The 17,812-nt window shown below is 43.7% G+C and overlaps 1 protein-coding gene across 2 annotated transcripts in view; it reads right to left on the bottom strand.

The window, feature by feature from the left end:
• LOC308571994 (uncharacterized protein) overlaps nucleotides 1–17,812 on the bottom strand; it is a 282,420-nt gene that overhangs the window by 44,578 nt on the left and 220,030 nt on the right. Inside the window, exon 3 of one of the 2 annotated variants that reach the window (XM_081167696.1) lies at nucleotides 305–374. The exons of the other annotated variant lie outside the window; for it this stretch is intronic. Within the exon in view, the coding sequence (XP_081023822.1) occupies nucleotides 305–374 (70 nt within the window). The remainder of the gene's footprint in view (nucleotides 1–304; nucleotides 375–17,812) is intronic. 2 annotated transcript variants of the gene reach the window in all.

The raw sequence follows: 17,812 nt of genomic DNA, 5'->3' as shown, positions 1-17,812 counted from the left end.
ATTCTGTCACAGCCCTGCTGACAAGAATCAGATACTCTAGCTTGCATTGAATAGGTTCTGAACTGCAGCATTTATCTATGGAATCTCACAAAGAATTCTATTCCTTTTTTTAAAAAAAAGCATGTAGCATTGTAGCTCTCGAAAGAAAACAAATGAAACAATTGACTCCTGTTCCTTATGAACCTTTGACACTAAATTGGGGTTGACGGCGACCTATTTCTCCAGAATTTAAGAGAACAGGCAGAAAGTGATCTGCTGAGGCAGTGATCTGCCTCAAACATTTGAGAGATAACAAAAATATTACCTGAAGTGACAATCAGCTGCGTTCCAGGTCCCCAGACATCGAAGTACCAGTTGCACACAGATCGTTCTAACTAGCAACTTGGCACAGAAACTTCATTCTGCTTGGACCTTTTAGCAACACTATTTTGGTCTAATGAAGAAATGCCCCACCCACACATTTTGGCTTCAAAACAATTTTCTAGCTGTGTTTTTAACCTTTCCTATGGTTAATTTCAAACTAAGCTACGTAGAAGACTAGCAGTGTTTTTCACAATCACAAAAAAATATTAGACAACATAAAAAGTCCTCTGACCCGCCACTTGTTTTTTCAGAATTAACTGAGCATTAACTGAGAATTAGGCATTTACAAATGGTCAGATGTTTGTGCAGTTCACTGGTGAGAAAAGTATTCAAAGAAATCTCTTAAAGATGGTTAGCCAAACAGATGTCCCAGCAGTGAAACAGACATACATTTTAAGCAATGTTTGAACAAATTTTGGGGTGTGGGTCTTGGTGAAGTTCTGCACAAAGAAACATTGGAAGAAGCCCTTAGTTGTCACTGTCTCAAAACAATTGTATTTCATATGACACAGATATACTGAGATAATGAAAAAAAGGTTACAAAATAAGTGAGAAAGAGTAGGAAAAGCTTTTTACCTGATGTTACGGTCACCATGGTTCCTTGGCCCCAATATTCAAACGGGTAGCACATTAGGGTTGTTTTGTACTTCCTCTCTACAAAAACCACTTAGGAACCGACATACCTTCGCAACAATCTCTCTTTAATTTTTATATTTTATTTCATTATAGATGGAAGTAATTTGGCCTGAAAATTGTCTGCAGAGCGCTTCCAAAAACTTCAGGAAGACTGCCACCAAGTAAGAAATTTCAGGAATGAATTCACTGAAAGATTTTCCAGCTCGGTGGGAAATTTTAAAGCCTTTCTAGACCATTGCAATGTCTATTGGCCTCACCAATATATTGGGCAGGTATTTATTACTCATAAACTACAATCTCAGTCTATATATGGCAGAAGTGGGGAACACTATGAAGCCTTTTCCTAATAATTGGCATAGCACTGATTATTCCAAAATGCCTTGGATCTTTCCTCCCTTTTCTATCTAAAGAAGTCCAAATTTTTAATATTAACCTGGGCCGTATTTGACTGTTTGAGCGTCTCTTTATATTACAAAGTAATGAAAGACAGAAAGCTAAGCTGATGATCAACATGAACATCCCTAACCTAGGAAAACAACCTAGATCTTAAGAACTATACGAGTAAATAACATTTCAACCTTTGTTTAGTGACTTAAAAGCATGCAGTTTCAAAGCCAGTGGCAGTCAGTGAAAATTGCAATGAAATTCATGCAACTGAAAACTTGTACAAAGCCTTCTCAAAAAATAACAAGACATTCTGTGGAACTGATGTGCAGTGGCTTACCTGATGTGATGGTTACCAGGGTGCCTGGTCCCCAGCTGTCAAAAGCACCCCAGTCACACAGTAAATCTCTCCCCTCGGGAATACGTGCAAAAATGCACCCACAGGTGCAAGTGGCTGCTTCTTCTTCAAGACCCTGGCCAGATCTAGCTGTGTCCCGACACATGAGGAACAGGCGGTAATTTTTCTGACAGTTATTTATCAATGCCCCTTGTCCGAATATGGGTTCTGTGGCATCTAAGCCATATTGCACCAACACATAACAATAGCAACAATGAAAGCAGCAAATAGGCACTAATTTAGGACCTAGAAAGATGCCACAGTACATCCCATTCTGCGATGCTGTGGCTAATTTTGTGTCTATGTGTGCAAAAAAAGCAGCCTACGTGAATCTATGAAGTTGCAATGAGTAAAAGGAAGATTTTTGTCTTACCAGAAGTAACGGTGACTGCGGTCCCTTGTCCCCAGTAATCAAAAACATCATAGTAGCACAGTTGTACCACTCCTAACAGGGTGCCTGCAAATACTGTTTTCTTAGTTTGAATTCGTGGGTGAAGCTCACCATGAAGGCAGAGCTATTTAGAGTAGATAATGTGCATTATCTTGATGGACCTTTAAAGCTCCAAAACAAGGCTGCAATCCTATATACACCATGCCAAGAATAAGCCTTGCTGACTTTCTTCTGAGTAGAAGTGCACAGGATTGCATTCTACTGTACATAGTGCATCTTGGCAAACCAATGTCTGTTGTAAGGATGCCCAGCCTTTCAGATTGCTGACCAGAGTACTTTGGAACTCTTAAAATACTTTTCTAGAGCAGTGTTTCCCAACCGGTGTTCCGCGGCACACTAGTGTGCCGTGAGACATCGGCTGGTGTGCCGTGGGAGGAAGGCGGGCGAGTCGGGCGGTGAGAGGCGGCGGCGGCGGCGAGGATCCGCGTCGAGCCGGGGGCGGCTCCGCGGTGGTGGTGCCGAGCGGCGGGGCAGCGCGCGCAAAAGGGAGGATCGCGAGACAGCGGAGGAGGAGGAGGCCGGCATGTCCGGGCAGCAGCAGCAACAACAGCAGCAGCAACTCCCGCCGCCGCCCCCTCCTCCGCCCGCTATCGCCGCCACCACCACAACAGCCGCCGCCGCCTCAGCTGCCCTCGCTCTGCTGCCTCCTCCCACCCCGGCAAGGGGGAGGGAAAAAACTTTCGCTTTTGTGCGTCCCTCCCGGCGTGACGCTGCGCGCTGACGTCATGGGGCGGGGCTTTAATGGTGGTGTGCCGCGAGATTTTTTTCCGGCTCACAGGTGTGCCGTTGCCCAAAAACGTTTGGGAAACACTGTTCTAGAGCAACCTTCATGAAGCTGAGGAAAAGCTGTGGCTGGGTGCTCTCTTGACTGGAGAGTGATGATCAACCAGCTACTACAATTTTCTGTAGGTTGCACATCAGCTAATCTAACAGGAGATCCATGATCAGATCTTCCCATGGTTTTTCCACCCCTCTCTGGCGACCTTACTCTTTTTCTGAGGAAAATACCCTCCTCCCCAAGCTGCCATTTGCTCTGAAAATGAAAACTTTGGCCACCTGTTTCAGAAAACATTTGGACACCAAAAATCCCCATCTCTTGAAACACACAGATTGACTACCTTCATGCCTCCAGTTCCTCCAGCCTTCCAATCCTAGTTGGCTGACTTCCTTGGCTAGTCAAAATATCTTGGCAGTCTTTATCATGATAGTCTGATTTGAGTCGATAAATATAATTAACAATGTACTTGGCACCAATGGTTAGAGAATTATATGTAGATTGATTTACCTGTTAGCTGATGTAACAAACGGCATTTCCTTAATACAGCAGTTTGTCAAAAACACGGCTTGTTTGCATTGAAATGGCATTTCGCAAAGATTCTAGGTAATAATCTCTAAGAAATTCTTGGAAAGTGTGGCAGAGAGAAAGGGGAAATGATTGTGTGTGTGAAGTTGGCAGATAGATAAGGATCCAGATGGGGGGACATGAGAGCTGCAGGTATCACTGAGCCAATAACTGTGGTAGCACAGGCCATAACTCTGTAAAGGAGAGGCTCAATGAGACCACCTTTGATCGATCAATAAATGAACATTGCGGAGATTCTTTAGAAAGCAAAAGAGAACACCATTGCATGGTACAACAAAAGGTTTCCTGCCATTAACCACAAACATTTTTTTTAAAAAACCAACATCTCTAATCAACGTCTGGGCATAGTCTGAAATAGATATGGCTCAAAAGAGCCTGACCACAGACTTTATCTAGAATCTATCATGCTTCCTTTGTGTTTCTTTTTTTAAAAAAAGAAGGCTCCAATATGCCCTCTCCTCACCACAGATAATCTGTCCTGTTCCTTTCCAATAGGAAGGAAATGATTTCTCCTTTGCATTAGGTAACGGCCCAGTTTTGATAGTTTTGTGTTGAGTTGGGAGATTTGTATTTGCAACTGAATCCCAATATATGCATTATTCTCCCAATATATGCATTATTATCCCAAGGTTTGAGAAATCTGAGATTTCTCAGACACCATCCAGTTGAGGAAAGAGTTTGGATTTGAGTTTGGATTTGATATCCCGCCTTTCACTCCCCTTCAGGAGTCTCAAAGCGGCTAACATTCTCCTTTCCCTCCCTCCCCCACAACAAACACTCTGTGAGGTGAGTGGGGCTGAGAGACTTCACAGAAGTGTGACTGGCCCAAGGTCACCCAGCAGCTGCATGTGGAGGAGCGGAGACGCAAACCCGGTTCCCCAGATTACGAGACTACCGCTCTGAACCACTACACCACACTGGCTCTCGAAAGGCATTGGACCAGAGGTCTTTGGTCAATTGGCCCTTTGCCGTGCCACGTAACCTATGGTGACTGGCACTAGTTTAATTGATTAGACAAATTTTCAAAGCTAAAAAGCCAAAAGAGAATCTCCATGTTTGACGGCAGTATACTCTGACAAGCGGATAGTAAGCTGAATGCTCCCTGCTTTTATGGGCTGCTTGTGAAATACCAAAGGCATCTGGTTTGCCACTACTCAAAGCAAAATTGTGATGGCCTGGGATTCCGATTCTGAGAGTGAACCGGAGGAATCCCAGCCGGCACAGGAGTCCCCGCCTCCAGGGCCGGCTGAACTGGGGCAAGGCCTAGATGCTGAGGAGCCTGCACCTGTGCCAGATCCTCAGGAGCAGGCACCAGGTGAAACCATTCTGGCCCCAGAGGTGCTGGAGGACTCAGTGGCTACAGGTGAGCCTCCCCCGGGGCCCAGTAACCCTTCGGCCTCTCCTGAACTGCAGAGGCTTAGGGCAGAGAGGCGAAGGGAACTGGTTTCTCCCAGGAGGAGTGCTCGCCTTAAGACCAGGAGAGGCGGGGCTCCTGGGGGCCGGGACCGCCCCCGGCCTTAGAAGAAGATAAAGGGCAGTCAGCCCGGTCCCAGGTTGCGGGAGCAACGTCGTCATTGAAGAGCTGTTTCGGCCAGCATCCAGTCCTGTTCCTCCAGTGTTCCTGTTCCCTGCCCGGCTTCCTGCTTCTGATCTTCGAGTGTTCCTGTCCCCGCCCGGCTCCCTGTTTTGGACCTCACCTCGTGCTTTGTGGACTATCTCCAGGCTAGTGACTTAGGACTGAACTTGGACTACGGTAACAGTAACCTTCCCCCCGGGACCAGCACAAAAATGCTAGACTACTGTCACAATCACAACATACATTTAAAACAATATAAAACTACTTTAAATAGTCATATTCTTCTGGAAAAAGAGGTGCTGGAACTCACCATGAATGTCTCCTTTGTTCTTTTATAATGACAATGGCACCCACCTGAGAGGTGCTGGAACTGGGTTCTGGAGAGTTCCGGTAAGTTCTGGCTGGGGAAAAAAAGCCCTGACTTCCCCCAAGGAATTCTGGGAGCTGATGTTTGTTAAGGATGCTGGTAATTGTTCCCTCACAGACCTATAATTCCAAGAGTTCCATGTGAAGAGGGATTGGTTGTTAAATCACTCTGGGAACTATAATTCTGGGAGGGGAATAGGGAACTCCTATTCTTTGGGATTCTTTGGGAGAAGACATGACAGTTCAAAGTGGTATCATAGTACTTGAAATGTAGGGCACGAATGTGGCCTTAGGTAGACAAGGTAGCTGAGTACCCTGATTTGTTGAGGCATTTCCTATGATCATTGGCATTTTAATTGAATTATTTATTAGAAAAAGCCACTATTCATCCAGAGAGGCCCCTGCTTGGCAGGGGGTTGGACTTGATGGCCCTTGTGGTCTCTTCCAACTCTATGATTCTATGATTCTAAAGGTAGCTAAATGGAACTTGTTCACAGGCAGCACTCATTGGAGTCCCAGATCCAAGGTAAAGGTAAAGGTAAAGGTAAAGGTAAAGGTAAAGGTAAAGGTAAAGGTAAAGGACCCCTGGGCAGTTAAGTCCAGTCAAAGGAGACTATGGGGTTGTGGTGCTCATCTCGCTTTCAGGCCGAGGGAGCTGGCGTTTGTCCACAAACAACTTTCTGGGTCACTTGGCCAGCATGACTAAACTGCTTCTGGCACAATGGAAAACCGTGATGGAAGCCAGAATGCACGGATATGCTGTTTACCTTCCCACTGCAGTGGCACCTATTTATCTACTTGCACTGGCATGCTTTCAAACTGCTAGGTTGGCAGGAGCTGGGATAGAGCAACGGGAGCTCACCCCTTCGCGGGGATTCGGACTGCCGACCTTCTGATCTGCAAGCCCAAGAGGCTCAGTGGTTTAGACCACAGCGCTACCCATGCCCCTCCCCTCCTCTCACCCTGCCTCTGAGCTTCCAGAATTCATTGGCTCAGCTGGGGATGTAAACAGAACGCAGGAATGGTTGGATCTTTGCTTGATTCAGCAATTCTTCTGCTCTTTTGATCATCTGCAATACCCTGAAGACAAACAGCAATAGGCATCGTTCTTTGTCGCAGTACAGATGCACTTAGCGGAGTGAATCTAGAGGCTTCCTCTCTTTATGTCCAAAGAGGTTTTTGTAGGGGAATGCACCACTGTGCCCCATCCACAATGAGTCAAGCCTTGACAAAAACCATTGTTTTCCTAGTGCATTCTTGAATGTGATGTTAGTGGACACTAATACTTAGCCAGCTCTCAGGACGCAGCAGCTCAGTCGTTCCAAACTAATATGCTCAGTTTTGCTGCAGTCTTCTTTGTAAAGTGTGAGTGCAGTCCACCAGCCATGACTCGTAATATATGTTTGGTCTCTGAAGATTTTCCGTCGCATACAAGCATTGTTTTCCTATAACCCCTCATGATGGTACCCTTCAGCTGGTGTCTCACTGTGAGCCAAAGCAGAGCAAAAACCTGTTTGGGGGGGGGGAACTGTAGCTATTCTCATATGTGTGCCATCAGCTGTCCGGGTGCTGAATTTAGATGGCTAACTTCAAAGCCTCTGATCTCCCAGCTTATGGATCTTTACCTTCAAAACAGACTCAGGCTGAGTAACCTTTTAAATAAAAACTGCCCTGTAAAGCATATGGCTTTCGTACACATTACCTTTAAATGGAGCAAATATTTTAATAAGATGCTGGTGTGAACAGGGTGGCTGCCACAAAGTTTGGCAGTCAGCATACTGCCCTTTCCAAAGGAACAAGGAAAGAGAAGGCCGCAATTCAGTGACAGAGTTGCATCATAATGATTTATGTGCATTATTATTTGTTTCTGGGGATTGTCTTTTGATGCTCTGTGATGGATTTCAGGATGATGGCACTAAAAACCCAGACTTCAGCCTGCCCATTTGAGGGAGGAGCTTTTGGTACCTTCTAGAGAGAACACCCCCTTCAAGGATCACTGCCTTGCCGTGGCGAAGGGGCTTGAAGAACTCAGAGAAGCTATGAACTACGCCAAGCAGGGCACACAAGATGAACAGGTCATAGTGGAGAGTTTGGACCAAACGTGATCCACCTGGAGGAGGAACCGGCAAACCACTCCAGTATCCTTGCCAAGAAAACAACATGGACAAATACAACAGGCATATAAAAGTTATGACGCTGGAAGATGAGCCCCTCAGGTCGGAAGGCGTCCAACATGCTACTGGGGAAGAGCGGAGGGCAAGTACAAGTAGATCCAGAGCTGATGAAGCGCCTGGGCCAAAGCCGAAAGGACGCTCAGTTGCGGATATGCCTGGAAGCGAAAGGAAAGTCCAATGCTGTAAAGAAAAATATTGCATAGGAACCTGGAATGTAAGAACCATGAACCTGGGTAAGTTGGAGGTGGTCAAAAATGAGATGGCAAGAATAAATATTGACATCCTGGGCATCAGTGAACTAAAATGGACGGGAATGGGTGAATTCAGTTCGGATGACCATCACATCTACTACTGTGGGCAAGAAACCTGTAAAAGAAATGGAGTGGCCCTCATAGTCAACAAAAGAGTGGCGAAAGCTGTACTGGGATGCAATCTCAAAAATGATAGAATGATCTCGATACGAATCCAAGGCAGACCTTTTAACATCACAGTAATCCAAGTGTATGCACCAACCACTGGTGCTGAAGAAACTGAAATTGACCAATTCTATGAAGACTTACAACACCTTATAGAAGTGACACCAAAGAAGGATGTTCTTCTCATTATAGGGGATTGGAATGCTAAAGTAGGAAGGCAAGAGATAAAAGGAACAACTGGCAAGTTTGGCCTTGGAAATCAAAACGAAGCAGGGCAAAGGCTAATAGAGTTCTGTCAAGAGAACAAGCTGGTCATCACAAACACGCTTTTCCAACAACACAAGAGATGACTCTACACATGGACATCACCAGATGGGCAGCATCGAAATCAGATTGATTATATTCTCTGCAGCCAAAGATGGAGAAGCTCTATACAGTCAGCAAAAACAAGACCTGGAGCTGACTGTGGCTCAGATCATCAGCTTCTTATAGCAAAATTCAAGCTTAAACTGAAGAAAGTAGGAAAAACCACTGGGCCGGTAAGATACAATCTAAGTCAAATCCCTTATGAATACACAGTGGAAGTGAGGAACAGGTTTAAGGATTTAGATTTGGTAGACAGAGTGCCTGAAGAACTATGGATGGAGGCTCGTAACATTGTACAGGAGGCAGCAACGAAAACCATCCCAATGAAAAGGAAATGCAAGAAAGCAAAGTGGCTGTCCAACGAGGCCTTACAAATAGCGGAGGAGAGAAGGCAAGCAAAATGCGAGGGAGATAGTGAAAGATACAGGAAATTGAATGCAGATTTCCAAAGAATAGCAAGGAGAGACAAGAAGGCCTTCTTAAACGAGCAATGCAAACAAATAGAGGAAAACAACAGAATGGGAAGAACCAGAGATCTGTTCAAGAAAATTGGAGATATGAAAGGAACATTTCGTACAAAGATTACCATAATAAAGGACAAAAGTGGTAAGGACCTAACAGAAGCAGAAGACATCAAGAAGAGGTGGCAAGAATACACAGAGGAATTATACCAGGAAGATATGGATGTCTCGTACACCCCAGGTAGTGTGGCTGCTGACCTTGAGCCAGACATCCTGGAAAGTGAAGTCAAATGGGCCTTAGAAAGCACTGCAAATAACAAGGCCAGTGGAAGTGATGGTATTCCAGCTGAACTATTTAAAATTTTAAAAGATGATGCTGTTAAGGTGCTACACTCAATATGCCAGCAAATTTGGAAAACTCAGCAGTGGCCAGAAGATTGGAGAAGATCAGTCTACATCCCAATCCCAAAGAAGGGCAGTGCCAAAGAATGCTCCAACTACCGCACAATTGCACTCATTTCACACGCTAGCAAGGTTATGCTTAAAATTCTACAAGGAAGGCTCAAGCAGTATGTGGATCGAGAACTCCCAGAAGTGCAAGCTGGATTTAGAAGAGGCAGAGGAACCAGAGACCAAATTGCAAACATGCGCTGGATTATGGAGAAAGCTAGAGAGTTCCAGAAAGACATCTACTTCTGCTTCATTGACTAAGCAAAAGCCTTTGACTGTGTCGACCACAGCAAACTATGGCAAGTTCTTAAAGAAATGGGAGTGCCTGATCACCTCATCTGTCTCCTGAGAAATCTCTATGTGGGACAAGAAGCTACAGTTAGAACTGGATATGGAACAACTGATTGGTTCAAAATTGGGAAAGGAGTACGACAAGGCTGTATTTTGTCTCCCTGCTTATTTAATTTATATGCAGAATACATAATGCGAAAGGCTGGGCTGGATGCATCCCAAGCTGGAATTAAGATTGCTGGAAGAAATATCAACAACCTCAGATATGCAGATGACACAACCTTGATGGCAGAAAGTGAGGAGGAATTAAAGAACCTTTTAATGAGGGTGAAAGAGGAGAGCGCAAAATATGGTCTGAAGCTCAACATCAAAAAAACGAAGATCATGGCCACTGGTCCCATCACCTCCTGGCAAATAGAAGGGGAAGAAATGGAGGTAGTGAGAGATTTTACTTTCTTGGGCTCCATGATCACTGCAGATGGTGACAGCAGCCACGAAATTAAAAGACGCCTGCTTCTTGGGAGAAGGGCAATGACAGGCCTAGACAGCATCTTGAGAAGTAGAGATGTCACCTTGCCAACAAAGGTCCGTATAGTTAAAGCCATGGTTTTCCCAGTAGTGATGTATGGAAGTGAGAGCTGGACCATAAAGAAGGCTGATCGCCGAAGAATTGATGCTTTTGAATTATGGTGCTGGAGAAGACTCTTGAGAGTCCCATGGACTGCAAGAAGATCAAACGCATCCATTCTTAAGGAAATCAGCCCTGAGTGCTCACTGGAAGGACAGATCGTGAAGCTGAGGCTCCAGTACTTTGGCCACCTCATGAGAAGAGAAGACTCCCTGGAGAAGACACTCATGCTGGGAAAGATGGAGGGCACAAGGAGAAGGGGGCGACAGAGGACAAGATGGTTGGATAGTGTTTTCGAGGTTACCAGCATGGGTTTGACCAAACTGCGGGAGGTAGTGGAGGACAGGGGTGCCTGGCGTGTTCTGGTCCATGGGGTCACGAAGAGTCGGACACGACTAAACGACTAAACAACAACAACAACAACAAAGAGAGAACACCCTCTTTGCCCTTGCATACATCCCAGCAAGCAGTTTTTGTACTGAGATGTAGCACTGTGGCCCACTATATTCTCCCACAATGGTTCGTACTAGAACTAAATCCTTTATCGGTGAGTGAGGCAGAGTATCATTGTTTTTGATGTGTTTGTAATATTTCAGCCCTAAGTGATGGAATTCTGCCATGGAAATAAACACAGCATGTGATGGGAAATATTTCTATTCTTTACACAGGTCTCTTCACTTGGCTTATAAAATAAGTCAGTCTCTTCATCATCCACAATCCTACATGGGTGGAGATTTTATCAGTGGGCTCAAATTTTTATCATCTTGCGAACCTTAGATAAAACAACCAACCAACCAACCAACCAACCAACCAACCAACGACAACAACAATGACATGTTTCTAACCCTTACAATTGAAAGTGTATTAAGGACTGTGCATGGGTAAAGATCAGAATTAGCTGTAATGGGATTTTAGGAGTGAGGATGTTGATCTGTGTCTGATGATTGCCCTCTCCCTGGGCCTTCTAAAATGCAACAATGCATTTACTGATTGTGTTGGTATCCCACTTCCAACAAGGAAGAAGATCCCTCATTTTATCCTCACAACTCTGTGAGGTAGGTTAGCAGGGGCCTGAACCCAGAGCTTTCCCAAGACAATCCCCATTGCTCTATCCATTAAATCACTCTCAGTAAGGGCTCTCAGTAACAGAATTCCAGTGCAGCCATTTTAAAAAATGACCTGCTTTCGAGCACACCCTTAAAAAATATGCCCTCTCTTTCCTCTCAGTGACATAAATCACATGTAAACATACATCCTTTATATCTACTCAGCCACCTATCCATCTTTTCTCTATACAGTGGTACCTCTAGTTACGAACTTAATTCATTCCAGAGGTCCGTTCTTAACCTGAAACTGTTCTTAACTAGAGGCATGCTTTTGCTAATGGGGCCTCTTGCTGCTGCTGCACCGCCGACACACGATTTTCATTCTCATCCTGGGGCAAAGTTCTCAACTCGAGGTAACTCTTCCAGGTTAGCGGAGTTTGTAACCTGAAGTGTTTGTAACCTGAGGCATTTGTAACTCGAGGTACCACTGTATATCTTTCCTTCAAAATCTATATAACACAACTTGCCACCTAATGCAACACCAGTCTTTTCCTTGCTCCCTTCTTTCTCTGTCTTATCATTATTTATCTCTACATATGCCCTTTCTACCTTGATAGTCATAGCATCTCTGGATATATGAAGCTCACTTTGCCACAAAAGAAACCCACAGAGAAGGCACTAGGGAATTAAACAGCCATTTCTTTATCCCCCATCCCCTTTCTCAGGGTCTAAAATTAATCTTAAACAGGAAGCCTGTTTCTGCTTCCTCCCACATTTGAAACAGGAAGCCAGAAAAGACCCTGAGGTTGATTTTGGAAATGAGATGAAGTCAAAATAATATGTAATGAATGTTGGGGGATGGGGCAACAGAAAGGGAGAACATCTGCTCTGCTTTTTTGAAATTAGCTAAGAAGAAAGTAGAGTTTTCAGAATGGGACTCCGGGAAAAGTCATCCAACCATTTTTGAGGTGGAAGAGCAACTACCAAGTAACATTCCCCTGAGCTTTCATGTGACCAAAACATTGTAACTAGCAAAAGCAGAAACCCTAATCAAGCCTCTCATTTTTGCCACCCTCATTTCAGCTATTCTTCTAAACTACTTTATACACTGGCTTGTTTCTTTTTACCAGGAAAAAAACACCCTGAACTAAATGCAATGATGCAAATGTAGCCATTTAGCATAATTTATTCTTCTGGCACTAACAATCACACCACATCAGGAGGCAGGGTTTAAGTGAGCTAGAAGATGCATGGTTACGCTGCATCCAACTATGCATTTTCTAGATAGCATATTGTGGTTTACGCTTGGTATTTGTATGAGTAGAAATCACTGTGCTGCCCGGGGCTCACAATGATACAAACCCTGACTAAAAACTCCCCTTCTGCTATGACCACAGCCTGTAATATCCATGGAGTCCCTAAGTTGAAGCGATGGGTCAAGGCAGAAAGCTGTCTGTGGACAAACGCTGGCTCCCTCAGCCTGAAAGCGAGATGAGTGCCGCAACTCCACAGTCGCTTTTGACTAGACTTAACCATCCAGGTGTCCTTTACCTATACCTTTTTTGCTTTCTTAACAGGATGAACTGGCAGGCAGATAAATATGCATGTTGATTTAGGAGATCTGTCTATGCCCATGTATAGATTTCTAGATTTCCAAATGCTCAATCATGGCTTTTAGAAAAATGTCAAAATGTTCTTTGTGAGAGCTTTGCTTAGTGTTGGGTGACTGCTTTCATTTGATCTTCCTTTTTTTCTCCTTCTGTTTTTCATAAACAGTAGCATCCATTACTATAACCTACATAGAAATATGTAATTCATAAAACTGTAGATGGTTTCCCATTCCCCCATGTTTTATTTTGGTTTGTATGACATCCATTAGCAAAAACTGAAGGTTTATTGAGTCCATAGGAGGCCACAGCAAATGTGTGGCCTAGCCTACAGGTTGTAAGCTTTTCATGTACAGTATTGTAGTGTGTACAGTGATCCATAGGTGTGTGTTATCTCTGCATAGGAGCTTCTCCAGTTCCATCTTTTATGGTCTGATCCCCATAGAAGGAAAAATGAAATGGTAAAGTGCTGAGATGGTACAAAAGACCAAATATGGTGGACTCCTTGGAGAGATGTTTATTACCGATTAGATTTATTGGTTCCCTTTTTGCCACGGCAACCCAAAGCAACTTACAGTATTTTAAGCAATTAAAACTAGCATCAAAAAAATCTAAAAGGCAATTCTACTTTTTTTAAAAAACTAGATTAAAACATACTATGGTGGCACAGAGCCCCATAAATCACTGGCTCTTTCCCCTGGATCATCCTCCTACCCCACTGCCTCCTCTAACCAGAACTTGACCCAGTTAGCCTAAATCCATGGGTGGTTAACCTAAACAGGATTCTCCCATTTTGCTGGATGGCTCCTCTCCCCTGAGCTTCCCATCTGGCTCCACCAGACATCTGGAAGTCACTGGATAGCTTTCACAAAATATCATTGAAAAGAAAAGAAAAGAAAAGAGTTCAGGGCTTTGCATGTTTAACCCCCCAGTTCCCAACTAGTTAAGTTTATCTCATGTGGCACAACTGAGGAGAAGAACTGCTATCAGATCTTCACTGGTGGACCGTTGAATTGACTCATTACATCATCTTATCTTTCTAAGTCTCAGAATAATATGTTTTCCTCTGATAGTGTAAGATGCATTTCAAAGGACGTGGGGACTATGGCAAAGAATAGCTGGATTAAATATGTTGTCAGCTGTCCATTGCCACTGTCCCCTAGTCCTTTTACATAAGGCAACCTGGAAAAGGACCTGGCTGTGTAAGAGGAAACAGCTGCTTTGCTCGTGGGCAGTCCAAGCAATTTTTGTACAGAGATGTTTCACTGTGGTAGAGATTCGCTAAGAGACCTCCAAATGATATAGTGAGCATCCCACAGTGGCATCGGCAAGTGCAAAAACCTCTTGGAGAAACATCGTTATGGATGCTGGGGAGAGGTGCCAGGAAACCTGAAACCACATATGTCCAATTCTACAATGGAAATAAATTGTGTCTGAAAATGAAATGGGCAAAACTTCATCTCTCTCCCTTGTTTTCTTCTGTTTTATAATATTAGCAGAGATTTGTGTTGTCCACATTTCCATGCAAGCAGCAAATTTGGAAGCAAAGAACTTAGCAGCCAGAGCATATTAATTTTATGTTTTCTTTTTAAAGGGCAAGTTTCTAGCCTTTTATGAATATGCCAGTAGGCTCAAAAATCTTTTAAAATTAAAATTATTTTAAAAATTTATATTCTTAATCATTTTTATACAGTCATACCTCTTGTAGCATTCGCTTTAGGCTACGTGTTTTCGGGTTGTAGACCGTGGGAAACCCGGAAGTACCGGAATGGGTTACTTCCGGGTTTCACCGCTCGCGCATGCACAGAAGCGCTAAATCGCTTTTTGCACATGCACAGAAGTGCCAAATCACGCCGGCGCAGACACGGCACTTCAGTTTGCAAACACTGCAGGTTACAGACGTGCCTCCGTCATGGATAAGGTCCACAACCCGAGGTTCCACTGTATTAATATTTGACAAGAATAGCTTGACTAGACTGTAGCTTCATTTCTCACAGGGAGGGAACCAGGCAGACAGCCTTCTTGGTAGTGGCACCCGCCCTGTGGAACGCCCTCCCATCAGATGTTAAGGAAATAAGCAACTACCTGACTTTTGGAAAACGTCTGAAGACAGCCCTGTTTAGGGAAGTTTTTAATGTGTGATGTTTTATCGTGTTTTTAAAACTCTGTTGGGAGCCACCCAGAGTGGCTGGGGCAACCCAACCAGATGGGCGGCATAATAATAATAATAATAATAATAATAATAATAATAATAATAATAACGACAGCAGCAGCAGCAGCCTCCATTTCGCCTGGAGCTGCATTCTGTCCCTTCAGGAGACTTGTTGACACATCTTAACTCCCACAGAGCCTGGGAACAAAGGACCCAAAGGCAACTCCATTTCAAAATGGTGATTTGCAATTCAATAGCTCTCATGTGATCTAAGGTTAAACACTCATGTATTAGCTAGCAGAGAATAACATCAATTATCAACCCATCTAAGAGCTCAGAGAGCTCTTACTGTTTTTCCATAGCTTCAATGGAATCTTCCAGTTAAACCCTTTCAGCATACACATAGGCATTTTCCATTTCAGTGTCAATTAAACAATTATACTTAACATATTGTCTCACCCCATATATACTTGGTCTATTGCCACTCTCTACAAGTGAAGGCCTCGTGCAAATAGCATCTTATCAGTATTGGAATGCGACCTGTTGGGATTCTCCTATTAAGTCAGGTGCCATCTCTGTTGTCTTTTAGGCAGTTGCAAAGCTACCTGCTCTGCTACCTTCGTCCGCCAGTGCTTTTAGGTACCTACAGAAGCCTTCTTTAAACAACTCTTTTAAGTAGACACCTTTCCCAGTCTGCATCTGTGCTGGAATTGTGTTTAGATGTCTTAATATCTTTTATTGTTTGTGTCTTTGCCTCCCTGGACTCCTTTGGGAAGAAGGGTGGAATATCAATCTAATATAATTCATGATGCGGTGCTTAATCTGCTGCTAATGCTTAATCTGCTGCTAATGCCTTTAATACTGTCATTTTATAGTTTTAGCGATTTTTGTCTCATCTAATTGTTTTGCTTTACTGAGAATCTTTAACAGTCCAGGGTGTGTGTGTGAGAGAGTTATCTTGGAAAGTGGTTTAAATCTTCATTAAACAAACAAAATACCTCCCTATCTCTTGCCCCTTCCCTCAAATTCCATTCTTTACTTCCTTCAACTTCTCTACTTGAGTAACCTCTGGGTCTTTGTCAGCTTCCTGCTTCAATGGTGGGAGGAAAGAGAATGAAAACAGACTTCCTGACTAAGGATTAATTTTGGATGCTGAAGGGGGGAGGTGCAGAGGGAAAGAGAGGTGGCAGTTTTATTTTTTGTGGTGAAGCATGCTTCATGCATTTAGAGCTGCATACAAAAATCCAGGCAGACTTGACATCTTTTTAAGACAAAGAATGATAAGGCAGTGAGGAAATTAAGGAAGAGAAAGTTTGGTGCTGAGCAATGTTGGCAGTCAAACAGAGCACTAGATATTTATGTGTGGATAATAGAGGTAGACTTGGTATTTGTGTTGCGTGCTTGTGTGTGTGAGAGAGGGTGTGTGTGCTTGAGTGGAAAATAGAGAATAATAATGTACACATGCTGCTCCCCCCTCAATGCTTATTAGAAATGTCAACTCAGTACAGACCAGCTGCTTGATGGCTTAAAATAATAATGCAATGACTGAATTAAAAAGCTGTTTTGCTTCATGAGAAGAGAGACTGATATGTGTTTTCCCTGAAGAACGTCAGATCTACCAGCAGGTGAGGTGCCTCAGCTGTGTTCTGTTTTTTGCCTATTTGATCATATTCTGCGTGAGCTATTTGCCTATGTTCTTAATGTGCTGGGAAGGTTTAAGGATGTATTTAAATAATGGACAAGACTTGGGAAACATCTTCTGCCTTTTGCTCCATTACACAAGTCCCAGATTGCTTTATGTGGAAAGTTCTGGAGATTTATGTAAAAAACATTGGACGTCATACTTACGTTCGTGTTCAAGGAGACAGAGAGTAGCAGGTGCTTGGGTTATTATAGTTCGGACTAAGATTCATTCGTTCCAGATTGATGCCTTAGCTTTGTCAAAGTGGAGATGCCTTGTGGTCTACCCATATTTCACAGGCATCCTTCCTTTCTGAACATGGGGGATTTTTGTAAGGATGTTTATCACAGTGCCGTCCCAGTTACCACTGTGACGTGCTCCCATACAAAAACTGTGTGATAGGAAACGAGTGGGAAAGCATCAAGGACCATGCTCCATGAAGAACACTGGTTTGGAGGGAACTGTGGTTACACATTACCATGAATATTTTATTGTCTGAAGAAATGGATGGTGTGCTTTAGGTCAGTTTTGAAATGGTATGTTACATTTCCTCCTAGTGCTCACAGCAGAACATAGAGCCATCACTACTGCTTCACTTTGTCAACTGTGGCTGTAGAATTGCCGCATTTTTTGCAGATATATACAATTGTCCCACAGTGGTCTGTGCCCTCACAAAACCTTAAAAGCTTGCTCAGACTTGGGTTCTTTGTGGGGCAGGGAGGGACAGGACAGAAGGGGAGTTGTCAGTTTTCTTAAATAAAGCAAGATCTGGAGGGAAACCACAGAACCTCTATTGAGGTCAGGAGCGGAGAACCTATAACCTGTCAGATGTTGTTTGATTCCAACTCTCTCCAGCCACAGCCAGCATGTGTTCAGGGATGATGGTCAGCGATGATGGGAGTTGTAGTCCAGCAACATCATTAAAGCCACAGGTTATCTGATTCTTCTTTAAATATATGGTTTTTGATGGTTTCCCTCCTGAGTACATCTGCCTTGATTTAAAA

This window comes from Podarcis bocagei (genome assembly GCF_964188305.1).
Source record: "Podarcis bocagei genome assembly, chromosome: 13".
Taxonomy (NCBI): domain Eukaryota; kingdom Metazoa; phylum Chordata; class Lepidosauria; order Squamata; family Lacertidae; genus Podarcis; species Podarcis bocagei.
Note: the sequence above shows the minus strand (reverse complement) of the source record. Positions and strands in the feature narration are given on the sequence as shown.